At 39.3% G+C, this 19,460-nt stretch overlaps 1 protein-coding gene across 1 annotated transcript in view; it reads left to right on the forward strand.

Annotated features, from left to right (window-relative positions):
• The window catches only part of VPS13A (vacuolar protein sorting 13 homolog A), a 189,847-nt gene extending 177,891 nt beyond the window's left edge, over nucleotides 1-11,956 (forward strand). The window contains 4 exon segments of the mRNA XM_006086823.3: nucleotides 780-865; nucleotides 1,648-1,771; nucleotides 4,354-4,428; nucleotides 6,278-11,956. Of these exon segments, the coding sequence (XP_006086885.1) occupies nucleotides 780-865; nucleotides 1,648-1,771; nucleotides 4,354-4,428; nucleotides 6,278-6,328 (336 nt within the window). The 3' untranslated portion in view covers nucleotides 6,329-11,956.
• The last annotated feature ends 7,504 nt before the right edge of the window (nucleotides 11,957-19,460 follow it).

The following is a 19,460-nucleotide window of genomic DNA, read 5'->3' on the forward strand; positions in this document are numbered from 1 at the left end:
TGTTGCTATGTGACATCATTACCCAGCGCCCTCAGCCACCATTTCTGGGCTGGGCTGAGCTGTGGGCCACATTTTGTGCCATGGGGTCTCAGCAGCATTGGTTGCAATTTGGTGGGCTGTCTCTCCAGGGTGGTGGCAGGGCCTGTGTCCCACTTGGGGGAAGCCAAGTGTTGTTTTGTTGGCACCAGTTCTGCGGTGTCGTTTCTCTGTAAATGGCCAGCAGCTCCTGCGTTGAGCGTCTGCCCCCTGGTGGTCAGTGCACATCATAGCGACTGGTCAGATGGTTGGAGGGACATATAGATGAGTTGTGAGATTGAGAAAGAAAAGCATATATGTAAGGCAGGTAGGAAAATTCCAGGGAAGGGGCAAGATGAGAGTTAATAGTAATTTATGTGATACATATATTTAAATATGTGTGTTTACATGTGTTTTTGTATAGATGTGATCAAACACTAATATAGTTCCCAAGATAAAATGAATGTGATAGTTTAATAGTAAACTTATGTCTCTGAGTTTGTAAGGTATTAAGATTTCTTTTAAAAATTCAGCATTAAAGATTGGTATAGCTACAATTGAGTAATCTTGAATAAAGCAGTGCACATAGGTGCTTTTAAACAAGTAGGAGCAATTATTTTGTGAATATTCAGTTTTCTGATTATATATTTTCTGTATAAATATGTTAATGACTTGACCCCATTAAGAAATGGTTTTAGAAGATCATAAGGGATTTCTTACATTACAATAGGAATAATTATTGATTTTTCTCTCACCTTTTTTAGGTAATAGAAAATGGAAGATTTGCAAAATACAAATATTTTACCCATGTCATGATCAATAAAACAGATATGTTAATGATAACCAAAAGGTATATTTCTTTCTTTATCTCAATGCCTTAATGTATATGTTACTTAAAGAAACCTCTGGTTGTATCTACAATTGATGTCTCAACCAGAAGGAAGAATTGGGGAAGAAAAGCCTTTGAAGGGAGGATTAAATAGAATTATTATAGAATGCATTTTCATTGCTTTATTTTTTACCTCCAAATGAGGGAAAACAAGAATTAATTTTAAAAGCCTCTTTCTGTTGTAGGTTGGTAAACATATTACATGGAGCCTGAGTAATAAAAGTGTTTATTCTAAAGTATTAATGACATGAAAGTTCCCCAAAATATTGGTTGATAATAGGTTCTGCAAATATTTTATATTTCTCATAAAGTACCTTATATATTTGACTTTATATCTACTTTATTTTTTCTAATATAAGTATATTATGCTATAAATTCCCCACTAATATTGCTTAAGCTGGAGCCCACAAATTTGGTTATGATCTATTTTCATTCTCATTGAGTTAAAAATATTTTTTTAATTTCGTTTGAGATATTTTGACCCCTGGATTATTTAAAAGTATGCTAATTTTCAAACATTTAGAAATATTCTTATTTTTCTGTTAATTGGTTTCTAGTTTCATCATGATCTGAGAACAGACTTCATAAGATTTCAGTTCTTTTAAATTCATGAGGGTTTTTTATGACCCAGAATATAGTCTCAGTGAATGTTCTGTGTGCACTTGAAAAGAATGTGTATCCTGATATTATTATATTGTTGGATATAAGAGTCTCGATTTTCAAAGTGATCTTTTTTTTTGCAGTGGGGTATTGTTTGTAACAAAAGGAACATTTGGACAGCTTACATGTGAGTGGCAGTACAGTTTTGATGAGTTTACCAAAGAACCATTCATTGTTCATGGAAGAAGATTGCGAATTGAAGCAAAGGTACGTTGAATAGATTTTTTTTTTAAACTTGGAACTGAACATAGCGCATTGAAATAGTCCTCTTTACTTTTGTAAGTTTCCTCTCTTTTATAGATGTCGCTTTGTCTTCCTATGGTTTTCCTTTATACCTGCTGTCTTACGCAGGTTTAAAGAAAAGAAAGGTAGGCCAAGAAGAAATATGCTACATTGCAAGCTATTACGTTGACAACAACATTCCCGGGTCCTTATTTTATATTCAGTAATAGAACCTTACCCTCTCACTGCTGTCCAAGACACCAAAATGAGAAAATCATTTGCATACCTCAAAATCCCTAGCTGTGCCATGGAGAATGGTTTTCCTTGAAAATCTCACAAAAAGGACACTTGCAAAATAACAGGTGATAGTTGATAGTTCCTTCTCTTTTTATAGATATTCTTAGCCCATTCCTATCCCAATTCAGTTATAATCTTGAAGGCAGAGACCATTTCTTTCTCTGTTTTGATTACCAGCAGCTAGCATGTTGCCTGGCATTGGATGTTCATGTAAAATACAGTGAATTTCTAGTCATTTGGGAAATCAATAGAGACTCCATTGTAAGTTGTGATGATTGCACTGCCAGTGGTCGGCAAATTCATTAGTCAACAGAGCCAAATATCAACAGTACAACAATTGAAATTTCTTATGAGAGCCAAATTTTTTAAACTGAAACTATATAGGTAGGTACATTGTTATTAACTTAATTAGGATACTCCTAAGAGTCACACTCAAGGGGCCAAAGAGCTGCAAGTGGCTCGCGAGCCACAGTTTGCCGACCACTGCACTAGACATTGTAGGATGTAGTAGTATATAGGTATAGTAATATAGTAGGTATATGTGATAAAAAAGAACGTATGTGTAGGGCCCCTTTGGCACTGTGTTGGGAAATATTGTGACTCAACCAAGGTAAGTTTTTTCTTGGTTATTTTTGTTTTGTTTTGATTTTGAGAGACTTAATTGACTCATGTAAAGTGAAAAGTCTTAAGTCTATATCTTATAACTTAGATATGCTCAACTGATGTCATTAGCAATTACTGTCCCTGCCTTCCGTTCCTTTTTCCTGCTCCCTTTCTGTGCCACCCTCATCTCTAGGTTCTGCTTTCTTCAGTGGCAGCTTCATTCTCGAGTTGGCTATTTTTTGATGACAGGATGGCCAGGGAAGTTCCAGGCTTTTATCCTGGTAGTTCAGCAGAATGAAAGCTTCACACTGGGGCACCTTTGGTCACTTGCTTATTCCTAAATCAATCCCAGGATGGAAGTGTTAGCTCTGTCTGAAGTGTTGGTGTGAGAGAAGGTGAGAAATAGTTACCCAGAGGAGATTTAGTAAGTGCTTAATGGAGTAGTGGCACTGGGCACAGGCAGGCAGAAGCAGCAAATGTCTTCTGGGCTGGCCTCCAGAGCAAAACTGCCCTTCCCTATACATAGCCAGTGAAGAGCATTTCTCCAATCTTACCACTCAGTCCAGAGAGTGGGGGGAGTGGACCAGACATTAGTTCCGGGGGATGTTAGACCAACTTTTCCCATTGAGAATTTCTCTAATTCATTCAGAAAATGAAAGGCCCTGTGGCCACCTATGAAATAAAGAAGAAAGAAGAGTGGCTGTTAGATTCTGTTCTAGCCTATACTGCTTTCCTGGCTTTTTCCCCATATTTTTTTTTCTCTTTCCAAGAATAAACTTCTTATGTCCTTGATTTCGCCCCCCCCCGCCCCTTATACCTATTCTTGAGACATTGTATTAGTAGTCATCCTTTTTTAAAAAAATAAAAGAATCTGATTTCTTTTGGAGTCTATATTTGCATGGATATTGGAATGACTTATAGGATTTGTTAGACTAGTAAAAACCTCCACTTTGCCTCTTCTATGACCCTACCCTTAGTTAATAGCAGTTAAACACCAACCTCCTCCTCAAGAATTCCACTTCTTCTGTTTGTCCCTCTAATATTTAGTATGTATATGAGGCAGTTCTCCCCAGAGACACTAAACAGAATACTGAAGGAGTGCAAAATTTGGAAGACTGTCATATAGGATCTTGGACCCACCCTGATTTCTTTGATTCTTAGCTACATTCTTATTCAATGAGTGGTTTAAAATGCCAGAAGTTACATGGATACATACAAACATGCACACACACCCATAATCATGTGCATGTATGTATGCATGTACACACATACGTATATATCATTTTTGAGCTAAAATCATCGTTATTCCATGGCCAGATATCAAGAACCACCAAAAAGTTTTTTGGAGGGAAAAACAGTGGCACTCCTCCCAAACTTACCTCCTTCCCATCCTTTGTGTAAACCCTTTATGGCTTTAGCTATAACATCGCACCTAAGGCGTTTTAACTTAGGTTTAGTGATAATGGATGTGTTAATGTTTAGTCTTTTCTTTTTTCCATTTGTCTTTGATTCTTCTTGATTTCCCATTCTTGGCTTTTTTTTTAAGGTGTGTGATTTGTGTAAAATGGACACTTGAAGCACCAGTTTTTAAAACTACATGCCATTTCTTTATCATGTTTCTACAACTGGTTTTTCATTTTTAATGAAGTCACTTATTCTGTTTATAGGAACGGGTGAAGTCTGTATTCCATGCCAAAGAGTTTGGAAAAATAATTAACTTCAAGACCGCAGAAGATGCTAGGGTAAATATAACGGTTCTCTTCTGTAAACAGCAGCTTTGCTTTTCATAGTCCTGGAAGCTGGACTGTTGCTAAGGCAGACAAGTTTTGTTTGTTTTTAATTATGTTCTTCTGCTTTGACTGTTTTAATATATGTGACTAGATAATATTTCGCCAAAACTGCTTTTCATTAGATTGAATTCAACACACCTACTTGTTTTTTGTGTCAAATGGCGCCATCTGATTTTAAATCCTAACTGTAATACTTGTGAAAAAGTCAAACAGAAGTTATTTCATTCTAATACTAATCTACCAGCTCCAGCAGGAACAGATACCCCACATTGTAGATTTCTCCTCTGTGTAGCTATGGTGATTTACAAACAGTTGCTATAACCTGACACATAGCAGAAGGAGCCAAGCCTATAGTCAGAAAATCCAGGTCTGAATACAGGTTATGATCCTTCTTGACTGTGGTACCTTGGGGAAGTCGTTTAACCTCAGTTACCGAAAAATATGAATAATGTGAGCTGAAAAGCACTGTGCATATGTTAGGGGTTATGGCAGTGACAAGGAGGTGTACTGTCAAAAAAAGGAAGACTACAGACTGATTATCTGCCTTGTTAATCAAACTAAGATGCTATTTCTGATACTGAATTGTACTCACTGTGTCATGAAATTTATAAGAACACAAGGCTCCTTTACTGAATCCCTGGGCCTCCTGCCCTCATACTGCATTGGTCCTGACTGGGTGTGACTACTTACGGATTCACTCTCACATCTGGGCCCCAAACTAGGAACCTCGGACCATTTAGCATGTGCCGTGCAATTTTCCATCCAGACATTGGGATACAAGGCCACACTGGCATACTACCAGTAGATAACTGAAAGGGATCAAGTTACAAAGAAAGAGGAAGAAAGTGACTAGAGCCTCGATATGTTTGTGGCCTGGAACAGGGAGACAGACTAGAGAATGATAACAGTGTGACTTCGAGGCCATCTTTCACATTGCTGAAGAGCATTACCACCTATTTCTGTTTCTCTGCAATACGTTTTCCATGTAATCTCTGTCACCATGTTTTTTTGTCCCAGAAGGTTTGTTTTTAATCTTCCAGCTCTGCTGGAAACATCCAGAGAAGGCTACTGAGCTTGGTTCTCTTTCTCTCCTCATCCTAGAGCTATTCCCACTAGGTTCTTCTTAAGGTAAAGAAGCACAGATACCTCTGCCAAAGTGTTTCATAGTGGGATGACCCAGTGTCACCTCCAAGGCTTTTATCAGTCACACAAGCCCAATGATTATAGACATTATTGATAGAAGGTTTGCATTACATATGTGTTTTATGTTTGTGATTTCAAACCTTTTCAAAATAGAAAATACTATATTATGAGAACACCTGAAGTGCTCAAGAATGTTGCTATGCTACTCCTACCCACTGTAGAATATGTAATTATTCTTAATCAGAAGAATCCTATATATGGAATGATGAAGGTTTGTGGGACAGAATTGGCATAGGTTGGAAGGAATTTTGCATAGGTAATTTGCACACTGTGCCTGAGTTAGCCCAGCTGCCAAATTACCCTTTCTCTCAGGATGGTTTATTTTACTTTTCTTATTCTAAAGATGAACATGCCAGTTCAGTGACCTTAGAACAACATTATTCTTACTGTTAAATAAAAATCAGTGCCATTGACCCTGAGCAATCTGAGCCATTTAAGTGAGTAAATGATCTCTTACATAAGATAAATTGAATTATTGGCTATGATTATACACCTAACTAAACTGAGAAGCCCACTTCTATATTTCCATTCAGTACATTTTGAGTTTCATTACAAGTTCATAGAAGTAAGCATATGTTGGTTTATTTCCTCACAACAGTGGATCCTCACAAAGCTAGAAGAAGCAAGAGAGCCTTCCCCGACCCTCTGATGGAGAACACTGCCAGAAGACACACTGATTAATCCTTACAGCTTCTACCGTGTACCTTCCTAAACCTGTTTGGGAACCATAGTACAGAAGTAATTTTAAGTACATAAAATATATATGTGTGTGTATTAGTTAGAATCAGGTAAAACAGCTATGTGATTAAAATATTTCAACTCCTCTGGTTTTCTAACTTGAATCATGCATTGGGTTAAAATTCTAATTATTTTATAAGAGAAACATTTTTTAAATATTTGCTCCAGGTGATTCTCTGCACTGGTGGAGAAATTGCCCATAATTAGCCTTCATATGAAGCTAAGATTAATGTTCCGAGTTTACACTTTAAACTTCTCTCATGCTTACTTCCAACTCTCTGAATAAGTGATCAAATCAAACATTGCCTCAGTGGTATCAAGAGAACTTTAGTGGTGATTTCTTTAGAAACATGTAGTTCTTTTTACAGATAAATATTTTGATATTATTTTCCTTATTTTTATAAAGGATGGGTTTGAACTGTACTTCAAATATACAGCATGAATATAAAAACAATCTTTTTATATATAATACAGATTGAATAATATCCTTTCAAGCCTCATCTTAAGAAAGGCTTGTAAAATGAATGTCATAACTCAAAAGAGAAAGCCCTCCTCAGAACTCTGATGCCTTAGAAATAGTTCCTCAAGCCATCTCCATGGGATCTACTTGGTTTACCCAGCTCACATTTTTGATAGATTGCCACTTTAAAGGAAAATTCCTGAAGCCTTAACAATGCCCACTCTACTCACTGGTAATGATGAAATAAACAAAATTCCCACCATCTTAAATAGGAGTTATGCTTCAGACCAGATAACCCCTCTCACAATATAGGTATGCACCCTACAGTCTAACCCAGGAACCTGTCCTGTTGGTAACAGATTGAAAATTTACAGTTTGCTTTCTCTATAGTTATTCAAATGAGAATCATTCTTTCAAATGTATAGCTCATCAGAACAAAAATCATTAGTAAAAATAAGGTCATGGGTTTTTTCCCTTGGTTTTTGTTCAAACACCTTAATATGAATGGGCTTTCTCAAGTGAAAGAAGATGAGTGTGTGATTGTGAACCATGAAAAGAATGATACAGCATCTTATTTAGTTATTAAATAATACAGAGTATTTGATGCATGTTGTATGTGCCATGAAATTGTTATAAACTGTTTTTTGGATTAGAGACTTGTGAAATGCTCCTAAGGCTCCTCAAACCCTTTGCTTTGTTGTAAAAGCTAAAATAAACAGCATGCCAGACCGTAATTATATGTATTCCTGACCAAATCCTACGACTCACTACTATTGATTTTCCTCTTATTATAAAAATGCATTGTTTATTATCAATAGTTTCCTCCAGAATGTATTTTTTTTCTTTGCTGAACATAAATTGAATCGAAAGATGACAAATTTCAAGTCACCTGATACTGTGTGATCCCTTGATGGCACATTTTCTCTGTTGCTGAGCTCTTCCGATTCTGCAGACATTAGAATTAAATCTGAGAGCAGAGGTAGTCAGAAAATCCAGCAGGTTGTCCTCCTCCGCAGTGTTGCTCTCCCGGAGTTCCATTCAGTGCCATTAGCCAAGTACCTCATTACCTACTCCAGTTTCATGATTTTATTCTCAGAAAAAAAAATGCAGGCCCATAACTCCTTGGTTGGCCCATGATAAAGGGCAAGAGCCTGAAAGACTAGCAGAGAGAGTCTTCTGGTGCCCTCAGGAGGCCAGCAGGAGTGGGTCCTGTAACTGTCACCCTTTGCAGAGCCAGTACGCCTCTTCTGTTCCCTCACCAAGAGGAACCTCCAAATGTCTTTTCTTACTCTTTCTCACCAGTCCTCTACCTGTCAGTACCTCCTGTCCCTTCTTCTGTTCCTAAAGTAGAAAGACCTACAATGTCAAGTGCAGTAGTTTTTCAATTGTCTTAGGTTGTTCTCATTGAAACAGTAGATCTGATGCATCGTCTTTTTAGCGTTAACACTTTACAATTATGTATTTGATTCTATATTCTTTTTCTTGAATGTTACAGAGTCTATAATCTTATTATATTTGAAAACAGTGCCCTGAATTATACTTTACTACACTTAATGTCTTTCTATTTGAAAACTTTAACCTTGTTGTTCGGTAGTTTGAGTTCTTTAAGCTTGTTGAGAATGTTAAGCTTGTTGTTTAGTAGTTGCTATGGAATGAGGTCCTGAGTTTTAAGTCAGTTCTTTCTTTGTATTATGTATCAGCTGTGGCTCCAGGACCTCAATGCTAGTCCAGCGTATATTCTGGTCCATGATTGTTGTGTAAAACCCAAGGCAGAGTTCGGTTTCCTGACAACTCTTCTCCAGAAAGCTGTGATTATTAGAAATAGCAATGTTGATTTCTGGTACAAAAAGAAGCTTGTGATTTCCTCACTTCTATAAAATACTTTCTGAACCAAAGAACATGTGCACGTCTCCAAAGGCTCCCCTATTACAGTGTGAATGTCAGCTGCTCCTTCCCAAGTGAGACTGGGTGGTTTTTCCCATCATCTGTATATACAGCTGAGTTACTTTCTGGTCCCTTCCCTGGCCCTTTTCTCCTCTACAGTCCTAATCCATTCCAACTATCCTGTGGCCTCAAATTAGTAAGAAATTTTTTTTAACTTTTTCTATCATAATTATTTCTCTCATTTTTTTCTGATGGGAGTAGCGGTGATATCCCAGTGAACACATATGCACCCATGGAAATATCCTCTACAGAGTGTCCTATTTCTGTCTGGTAAACAATGAGGAGACACAGTACTGACTTTTCTGCACCTTAGTTATCCAGTCGTTCATTGACCCTTCAGGCCAAGCCAGAGCCCCTGTACAAGGAAGACTGGGAGAAGGTACTGGGTCAGTTTGCCGGTAGAAGTTGGAAGGTATGTGCTGACACCATGAAAGTGGAAGTAGCCATGTAGGACGGGTGTTTTGTGTGCCAGCCAACACCATTCAGAGAAATCTGTTCAGGTTCCAGGGCCATTACTTTTTACCTTTTCTCAAGATCAACCAACATCCTCAAGGGCACTGTTTTTCAAACTATAAGTCTTGACCCATTAGTGGTCCATGAAATCAATTTAACAGCTCAAGCCCTGAATATTTCAAAAGTGGAATAGAAAAGAAGAGAGCTGTGCATGGAGCAAGATCAAACATTGTTCCCAAAATATTGTTATGGTTAAATACTCTATATACTGTGTATACTAGGTCACAATATAAAATGTTATTTCCTATTGTGAATTGCAGTTTAAAGAAACACAAAACTAAAACAAAAATGAAAACCTTGAGGCCATTGCAAGTGGAAGTGCAGGCTGGCCAGTGATTGTTGAAACATTCAGACTGTGTGGAGCCTGACCTCAGATAGGCTCAGAGAGCCACAACTCAGGGAGTCTGCAGATTGTGAGCGCTCTTGATCTCTAGAGTGAGAAGATGGGATAGCTCTTCTTTTGGTTTGTAAAATGTTTTCCTTTCATGGTGTGTAAAACCAGGCATCAGTGGGACCAGAAAAAGCATAGAAAAGTTCAATCCACAGACAGTGCCCTAAAAGGCCACAGGATATTAACTTGATGCATTTCAGCCTGTCTCCTACTAAGCATTTTACTGGGAGTGGAGACAGAGGTTCTCCTTTGAATTTGCTTCATCTACCTTCTCTCGGATTCATCATACAGGTAGCAAAGGCCCTTAAAAATAGGGAGCTAGTACATAGGTTACATTCTTCCGGGGCCAAACTGCTCATTCATTGGAGGGTGCTATAAAAATGCCAATGCAATTTAGCTAAAAATAATTAGATTTCCTCATTTCTGTGGGATTCAAGTAGGAAATGTAGATAACCTGCATTCCTTATGCAGTATTCAATACACAATTTATTCATCCTGATTTTCTTCGGTGCTACCCTGTTTATCACTTAAAGCTCCTTTCCATATTCTTAAGGGAAGCATTTGCCCTCTTGGCCACACCTTTGAAATGATGCCTTCCTGCTAATGCTAACCTAATCAAGTGGGCATTAATCTGTTAAATTTTTTATGGTTCTTGTTATCTACATTTTTGATAATTGGCTGTTAGTGCAGCTATTAGTGCAGACTTTCCCCCCATGCTTTTCTGCCACAATTGGTATAAAGTAGTACTTGTTTCAGGGCTCTCCTTCAAGCAGCTCAGCACACGTACTGAGAAGATACTGGGTCTTATGTGATTTGTTACTTGCCCTTGAGTTGGCTCTGACTCCTGGCGACTCTGAATGAGTGATGTCCACAGTGTCCTGTCCTCAGCAGCCCTGCTCAGCTCCTGTAGACTCCTGCCTATGGCTTCTTTTGTGCAGTCAATCCACCTACTTGTTCTTCCTCTTTTCCTGCTGCCTTCTGTTTTTCCCAGCATCATTGTTTTTTCCAAAGTATCCTGCCTTCTCATGATGTGCCCAAAGTAGGACAGTCCTACACTATTACAAACCTCCTTCATGTTTCTTTACTTGAAACAATTTTTACTTTATTGCCTCCTTTGTAAAGTAAATTGTTCTATATTGTTTTTTTAAAGTTTTACTTTAGAATTACAGATTCGTTCTTTTTTAAAAAGCATTATGACATTTTCCAAAAAAGATAATTTTGGTTACCCGAAGAGCTATATGAGAGGTGTAACTTCAAATTTTATCGATTGATAGGAGTGTGTTTAAATTCTTTTTACTTTATACAAATACAAATTATATTATAGTTTAACACCTGCTATGATAGACTTCTGTCAACCTGTCACTGAGCACCATTCATTTAGTATTGCTCTGCTCCCTTAATAATGTGTTTCTCCTAAGGGTGTCCTTGCAACAAGAAACCCTGTGTGAGTGATATAATAAAAAGTCTAATCATAACTGTACTTAAAATAGAACATGTTGGAAAACCCCAACATTTCTTAATATGCTATCATACCACCAGCATCCCATTGGCTACCCCAAGGTTACCAATTTGGGGACTGAAAAACATCCAAGTGAAAATGTAGATGACATTGAAATGTTCTCACTGGCAATAATTTCATATCCATACTCACAAACTATCAGAAATTATATCTGGGGCTTGTTGCAAGGTCAGATAGATTGTCACAGACTTTTTTAAATAGTCATATCTGGATGTAAATATGTATATTACATATAAAAATGAATTTTTCAGGGAATGTGCACTTTAAAACTTTCTTATTAATTTTTGTATTAATCAAATAGTGCTTCTTTGGAATGCTTATTCTTTGGTAAAAATACAGTCATTGATGATGATAATTTGTTTATTAAATGGCTATTTCTGTATCTGCAGTATTTCCTTCACTCTTGTGTTCCTTATCCCTTTTATGTGGGCTCCTGGCCCAGTTGCCTGTTACACAGTCTCTGCTTTGCTTTTGTGCATTCTGATAAGATAGTTTAAAAACACAAATGTTTACAATGAAGTTCTTCCTTTTGAAATTGATGTCTTTTTCCCCCCTTTGGTTGGCTATGCTCACTAATGACTAATTTTTCTAAACAATAATTATTTCTTGCTATTGGTGGGATTAAATTACTTGGTCAGGTGATTGCCCGATTTAATTATGTATATCATTTTTAAATAAATTAACTCAAATAAAGATTTCTGGTTTTTCAGTCCTCCTCTGTTTTTCCTTAACTGGATCGAACTAGAAACATTACCAATAATCTTTTCCTCGCCTACCTAAACTCTACCCTCTTTGGGGCCTAAATAACTGTGGACATCTAATAGATTGCCAAGGTCCTGATTTTTCAGTCAAAGCCAGCGACAGCATCCAGCCCAGCATGATTGTTGCTGACTAAAAGCTTTAAAGCATCAAGACTGTGCCTCTCAACCTCAGAAAACTTCAAATGGCTCATTTCCGCAGTAAGTAATGAGTATCTTCTGAAAGAAGGGCTAGGAGGGCATTTTCTTCCTGCAGAATTAATATTGACAGAAATAGTTAATTCACCTTTGATATGGAGAGTTCAGCCTTTTCCTTACTTAAGAAAATTCTTCACTACCTTTGGTTACGATTTATTTGACAGCCCTCCTGCAATTACAAGTGATCAAAAGCCATCATCTTCTTGCATGCTTTGTCAGCCAAAGGTAAGTTAAAAATAACAATAACTTGATGCTAGAAAGTGCCTTAAATTTTTTGAATTCCCCTCATTACTGATTCTTTTGAGCCCTTTTCCTGTTAGTTGGGCGATCAGAAGCAGTTCATGATGTTTAGTGCATGGTGCCCACCCCCCTCCCTGTACCCAGCGTTGTCTTGCTTCTTGTTTATGTTTCTAGATATCCTTAAGAGCTACTTTCCCATCTTTGTTCTCTCATGCAAATTTTCCTGGTTATTTCTGGGCCTTTACTATTCCAGATAAAACTTTTACATCAGTTTCTCAGGTTTCACAAAAACTGTTGCATTTGCATTCATTTCTTGAAGTTTATAAAGCTTAATGTTGCGACAGTAGGATCACTTGCTATCAGCATAATTCCTGTCTCTCCCAACATTGATGTTCTTGCCTTTAATAGCCTCCCACTTGGAAGAGCTCCAGCAGAATGAGAACCCGGCTGCCCTAACTGCTGATAGAAGGCTTAGTACCATTCCGGGAACACCGACACACTGTTCCACAGCACACCTCACTAATCTGGGTATGTCTTGTAGACTGATTGGAGATAGTACGTGTGATACCCTAAACCCCACCTGATGTGCTTGTGTGTGTGTGTGTGTGCACGCACACACCTTCAAGTAAAAAGCAGAAATACCTTGGGCCTTTGGTGTGAAGTACTCTGTACTTTCCAGGCGACTCTGCTTCTTCCTTTCTGAGCCAGCTAGTCAGGGAATTCCGACATTAACATGATGAATGAATACAGGCTTGCCCTGAAAAGGAGCAGAATACACCACCCCAAAATATGCCTCTTTGGCCTAAGGATTTTTTGAGCTGATTATTTTTAAGAAACTGTAAACACAGCTCTGAAAACCTAGTAAAAGTTATCCTTTTGTAAGAGAAATTTACATTTAGAAGAGAAATCTCATTTGTAAAGGTGTCTCCCTCTGTACCTGGAGGAGGATGACTCTAAATCAAGAAACTCTTACCAGTGGAGAAGGTTCCAACTTAAATCTGCGTAACAACCTCACCCTGTTTACTGTGCTTTTCCCAGTAACCTCCCTTAACTGGTTTTCCCCCCGCCCCCACAGCCCCCACCACCCCCTCGGCCAACATCTTTCTTGTGTCTTTAGCTGAAGAAAGTAAGGAGATGGCTTGGGCCATTTTCGGGGAGTTACTCAATTTTCCCAGGTATCTCTCATGTATAAAGGAGTTATAGGTAGATAAACCTATATATAGCACAGGGGTACATTATTAAACTTCTGTTTTTCTCCTGTTAATCTGTCTTTTATTAGGCAGGGATGGGGTCTCAGTCAAGACCTAAAAGGGTAGGGGGGAATCATTTTTCCTCACATACAGTTTGGCAACTCATGATGGGAACCACTGAGATGCCACTCTTGCTCTGGAGCCTGCAGACAGGACCCTGGAACACTGACAGAAGCAGCCCAGGATAAGTCTGCTCTCCCAAATCTCTGTACTGCCCCATGGGGAGAGGATGGGAAAAATCATCTGCCTGTTCCTTCCCATAATGTAGGTAAGCAGGAAACAATATTTGTATAAACTAGTCCCTTGGGTATAGATTTTGGTAAAGATTTTATTATACGCTCGTTTTCTATTGATCGCTCCCCTCGCAGAGATGTTTTCTGTTATCTCTGTCTTCTGTGTTGTTTGTCATAAGGAGGAAAACCATAGGCCAGATGAGGTTTTCCTCCTGTCTTAATCTATGTCTTAAGGACTTGGCGTTTTGACCAGTTCAAGAATACTATGTGGTCTCCACCAGCCGGAAGATGCCAGTATGGGCTTGTCTCTAGCAGCCAACCGAATAGGCTGGGAATCAGACACACAACATGGTAAGCAGCATCCTCTTGGTCCCACAGTGCCAGCTCTCAGGAGAGTTTACAACATCTTATGGGGTCCCAGTCCACAATGGGCCTTTTTGTCTCTCAGAGTGAACTTTTGGATCTTGTGAGGGCTGCATCTTTTGCAACCTCTTTAGGGATGCCTCTTGTGTCCATGGTTAAGTCATAAAAAGGCTTATTGGTTTGAGTTGCTATTGAAATTAATATACCATCAAAGATCCTATTTATCAATGGCTAGGCGATGGATCCTTTAAATTGAAGAAACTTCTATAGTTAAAATTTTAATGTTTTAGAGAGCTCGCTTTCTAAACATTTGTACCTATGGAATGAACAAGTTGAAAATAGGACATGAAAGGATATGGCATCCAACTTTAGGGACTTTCATAACAAGATGAAATTACACTTTCAGAAGATCCTACAAGATTTAGAAAAGAGAGAGATCAGTGGCCATTCACAAGCCCACTCACAGGAGCCTTGATGGGCTGCTCAGGGGTGTTCATCCCACCCTTGATTATACTGTAGGTATCAGACAAGCCAGGCAGCTCCTAGGGAAACGCCCTCACAGAGGAAACAGAGGACCAGAATGTCTCCCAGACCCTTCTACAAATCATCAGGAAATGGATCAGCTGGAAGGCAATGTTCAGGGACTGGTAGAAACCAATGTTTGTAGACATTGTAAAAGATTGGGTCACTGCTAACAGAATTGTCTTGCCCTTAAGAAGAGGAAAAAATTAAAGGGTAATGACGCTAGATACCTAATACTTGGAAATACACCTGATTTATGGTTAAAATTTTGTAACAGTAGCAATAAGGTCTCTATGTGTGTCTGTCTATACATTTATGTATGTCTATATATGTATATTGTCAATGTGTCATATTTTTCTACCTCCAGATGGTATGGCAAAATTAATTTGTAAAAAAGTTCTATTCATTTGGCTTAAAAATGTGCACTTATATGAAATAAGTATTTCTAGACTCTCAGAAATATGGAAACAAACCCAAATAGTTTCTAATATAATGATCTGGGGAAATATTCTATAAATTAAGTTGGTTTAAATCAAATGAGCATGTGTTCAGATTTGTCAGAATTGGATATAATGCAGACATACAACTTTTATTCCACCAAGGTTTATTAGTCAAATAGGAAATAACACCAAAACTCCTTAGAGAAAACTGGATACTTTCTTTGTGGCTTTGAGATGTAAATTTTCTACCCCCATCTTCTTTAGGACCTGAGAGCAAACTCTTTGAAATACAAATTTCCTTTTCATCTGAAGGAAAAAAACTAGATATTTACAGGAGTAATCTAAATATAATTTTTAAGACCAAGTGAATTAAATAGATGTAAGTGCAATGAACTTTAAATAATTAGTAAGTTTCAAAACACATGTCTACTTTAAAATGGCTTCCAAATCTGTTTGGTAACTTGAACCCTTAAAATTTTGCTAAGTTAAATGATGGAAATTCATTCAATATGTAGATCACTTTCAAATAAGATAAAGTACTGAAACATGAATTACTGAATATAGTTTCATCCACTCTTGGCTTCTTATTACTAAGAAACTAAACATTTCTGGGTCTGTGAGTAAACATGTCTTGTGCCACATTGAAAATTGTACTACAAAGAAGCATGTGCTTCAAGAAATTAGGAAATGCTAAGAAATTTGCCAATCTACATAATGGTTTGTAGCAGTTCAAAATTGCTAACTTCTTGGTTTTCAGTAGAAATTAAGATTTCAAAGGTTGGGAATTCTAATTATTATATGTAATTAAAACTGTAGAATTAGTAAGGGCAACATCTCTGTATGCATGGAAAGTAAGATGTGTTTTTGGTTAAAAAATGTACTAGGTACAGAGATGAATTTTTGTTAAGGGAAAGAGAGTAATTTTTCCTGAAGTACAACCAGCTGTTTCAAAATTGCAAAGAGGTGGATAAAGGACAAAATAATGGATTATAGAAAGTTTGGAAGTGAGAGAGGGAACCTTGTGTTATTAAGGTAGTTAAAGTGGGATTAATTTATTATAAGGGTTTAAAGATAAGCTTTAATATCAGTAGTGTACTTAATGTAAAACTGAAACTTTATTTTCTTCCATCTGCTCACAGGATTGTCTTGGACTGTTGGTCTGCTCCTGATAAAAGATTGTGAAGGGTTTTCCACTTTTAGGTAATTTGCCTAAGAAAGCAAATATTTTGTGTTTTACTAAAATAACTAGAAGCCCGGTACACAAAATTCGTGCATGGGGGGGGGGGTCCCCTCAGCCTGGCCTGCACCCTCTCCAATCCAGGGCCCTCAGGGGATGTCCGACTGCTGGTCGGTCAGACATCCCTCTCAGACATCCAGGACCACTGGCTCCTAACCACTCACCTGACTGCCTAATGCCCCCAACTGCCCTCCCCTGCTGGCCTGGTCGCACCCAACTGCCCTCCCCTGCCGACCTGGTCTCCCCCAACTGCCCTCCCCTGCCAGCCTGGTCGCCCCTAACTGCTCTTCCCTGCCGGCCTGATTGCCCCTAACTGCCTCTGCCTTGGCACCCACCACCATGGCTTTGTCCAGAGGAAGTCGGACGTCTGGAAGATGGCCGGTCGACCCGGTCTAATTAGCATACTACCCTTTTATTAGTATAGATTGTGTGCTTCATGTTATCTTTATCACCCGGTTTTTGATTACTTAAGAAAACCAAGTCTTCTCAATAGTAAGAGCTAAGTTTTGCTCACAACTGTGTAACTTTCTGTATTTGCCTTTAAAATGTTTTATTGTCACTTTGGTTAAATAGGTAATTAAGTATCCTATATAACAAAAGCCTAAAATGCAAATTGTCCCCTCAACCAGGAGTTTGATAGCTTGCTATGATGTGCACTAACCACCAGGGGGCGGCGTGGAACATGGCAGGCCTCGGGATGCAGCGCTGGAGGCACTGCCAGCCCCGATGGGCCCTGATGAGAGCGGGACTGAGGCGGGATGTTGGATCAGGTGAGTGGGTGGTGCCAGGCCAAGGCGGGTGTGAGTGGGGGCCCGATCGCCCCATGGGCGGCAACCACCAGCAGTGGCGGCAGGGGGAGGGGCCACCACTCAACTCCCAGGTACTGAGGGAGCCGGGCGGGGGGGGGGGGGGGGCCCAGCCCGATCAATTTCCTGCAGATGGCAACCAGTGGTGGCGGCTGGCAGGCCCTGATCGCCTGATCAGGGCCGGGCCCCGGGCTGGGATGGGGAACTGGGGTGGGTGGCAGTGACCAACTTCCCATGGTGCCCGAGTGAGGGGTTGTGACATCTCACCGGCTACCTGGGGGTGGGGGTTTACAGGGACGGAGGTGCGGTGAGAATGCAGGGTGTCTGCGCAACTCTTACTTCCCCTACTACCCTCCCCCGGAATGCCAGGGCTCGTGCACCAGGGTAATTCCCACGCTCAGGTACCGGGTGCCTACAAAGAGCCTGCCCTGCACCCGCGTGGCCTCTTCTGGGTGAGCTGGGCCGCAGCCGCTGGGACCAGTTGGGCTCCCTGTGGACTCGTGCAGAAGCCGGTCTTCGAGGCAGACTGGGAGAGAGCGTGCTGCCCACCCAGCTTCTGTGCAGCACTGCTGGGTGGCCCAGAGGCCCACACTACTCCCTGGCTCTCGGAGTCCAGCTGCACTCACCACATCTCCACGTGGGGACTCAGGCGCCGTGACTTAGGCGGAGGGGGGCATGCAGGGGTCTGGGAGCCCAGGTGCTGCCCAGGGCCCAGAGGTCAGCTGGGACCTGCCCTTCCATGCCAGATGCTCGCACTTCAATCACCAGCCAGGCCTAGGGACCACACCCATGCACGAATTTCATGCACCGGGCCTCTAGTTGTTTCATAATTGTCTATGATCCTACTATCAAGTATCTAAAACTTTTGATATTTGGGGAAAAACTGAAAAATTCTAAATTAAGTTTTTTTTACTTTGAACTTGGAACATATCAAAGGATCCCTAGAACATCTCAGATTACTCTCTCCTTGAAAAAATAAAAAAAGATACTAATTAGGCTTTTGTTGTATAACATGGGCAGAATTGGCACATAAAAGCAAAAATATTTTGTTATATTTGTAGGGAAACATGTTATTAATGTGTTCCAGAAATTGTATGAAGTTCCTGGAAATCTGGTATGTCCTAGTATAATGTTATCACTTGTAACTCTAGGTATTTTCGTAAAATGTATGTCACAGAAACAACCAAATGTCCTCAGCTCTTTATGACCATTTTTAAATCTTTTGCCATCTATAGAAAGTATTGTTTTGCTTTTGCAAAAGTGTTGCTTCTTCAGGGAGATTCATGGAAAGGACTCTGAAAAGTACAGGTTTCTGATAACTTTCAGATCGTACCACTGAACTGGGTAAGAATTAACCAAGAAAATTCTAAGGAAAAAGTGGATTCATAAAACTTCTCATAAAATATCAAGATCAACACGAATTTATTATCTAGGACTGAATGAAAGAATAAGGATGATTATAATTTTTATAACTTTTTAAATGTTTTGTTTTTCCAGATTTAAGGAAACTTTCCTTTTCTCCTAAACTATCTATGACTTACAGCAATTTGGTAAGTACACCTTTGTGAACAAGATGAAACAATTACTCATTTCCCTACCTGATTCCCCCAGAATTTGGAAATTCTGAGTATGTATTCTTGTTTTCATGAACACATAGTTTTTTTTGCACAAGTTCAACAAGAATCTGTTCTCCTTGTAAAAGGACACAATTGGAAACATTGTTTTTAGTACCAAGACTTGACTAGAATGTCACATTTGAAAATGTGCAAAGAATCATGCATGACCAGGCAGTTTTGAGGAATTTCAATAAAGCCCGTTGGAAAAGCTTCCTGGCATCTTGCTTATAGGGCTCCTGTCAGCCTTATCGGGTAAGAAAGGATGGTCACTTCCTGGCAGGTGCAGGAGCATCAGGATATATTGGGGACCTTGATAAGAGAGGAAATAACCCAGACATAGTATAGGTTATTGCAGGCGAAGTTTGAGGCTAAGACCTTGGCTTGGCTTCCTAGCCTTGAGAGGATTTTAAAAAGTCCTATCTGAGATTCCTTATGAAAAGTTCCAGCAAAGCAGATTTTTTTTTTAAATTTCTTTATTGGTTAAGGTATTACAAATGTGTCCTCATTTCCCATTAACCCCCAACCTACCCGTACCACCACACCTCCGCAATTA

Source organism: Myotis lucifugus, unplaced genomic scaffold (genome assembly GCF_000147115.1).
Source record: "Myotis lucifugus unplaced genomic scaffold, Myoluc2.0 scaffold_31, whole genome shotgun sequence".
NCBI lineage: Eukaryota > Metazoa > Chordata > Mammalia > Chiroptera > Vespertilionidae > Myotis > Myotis lucifugus.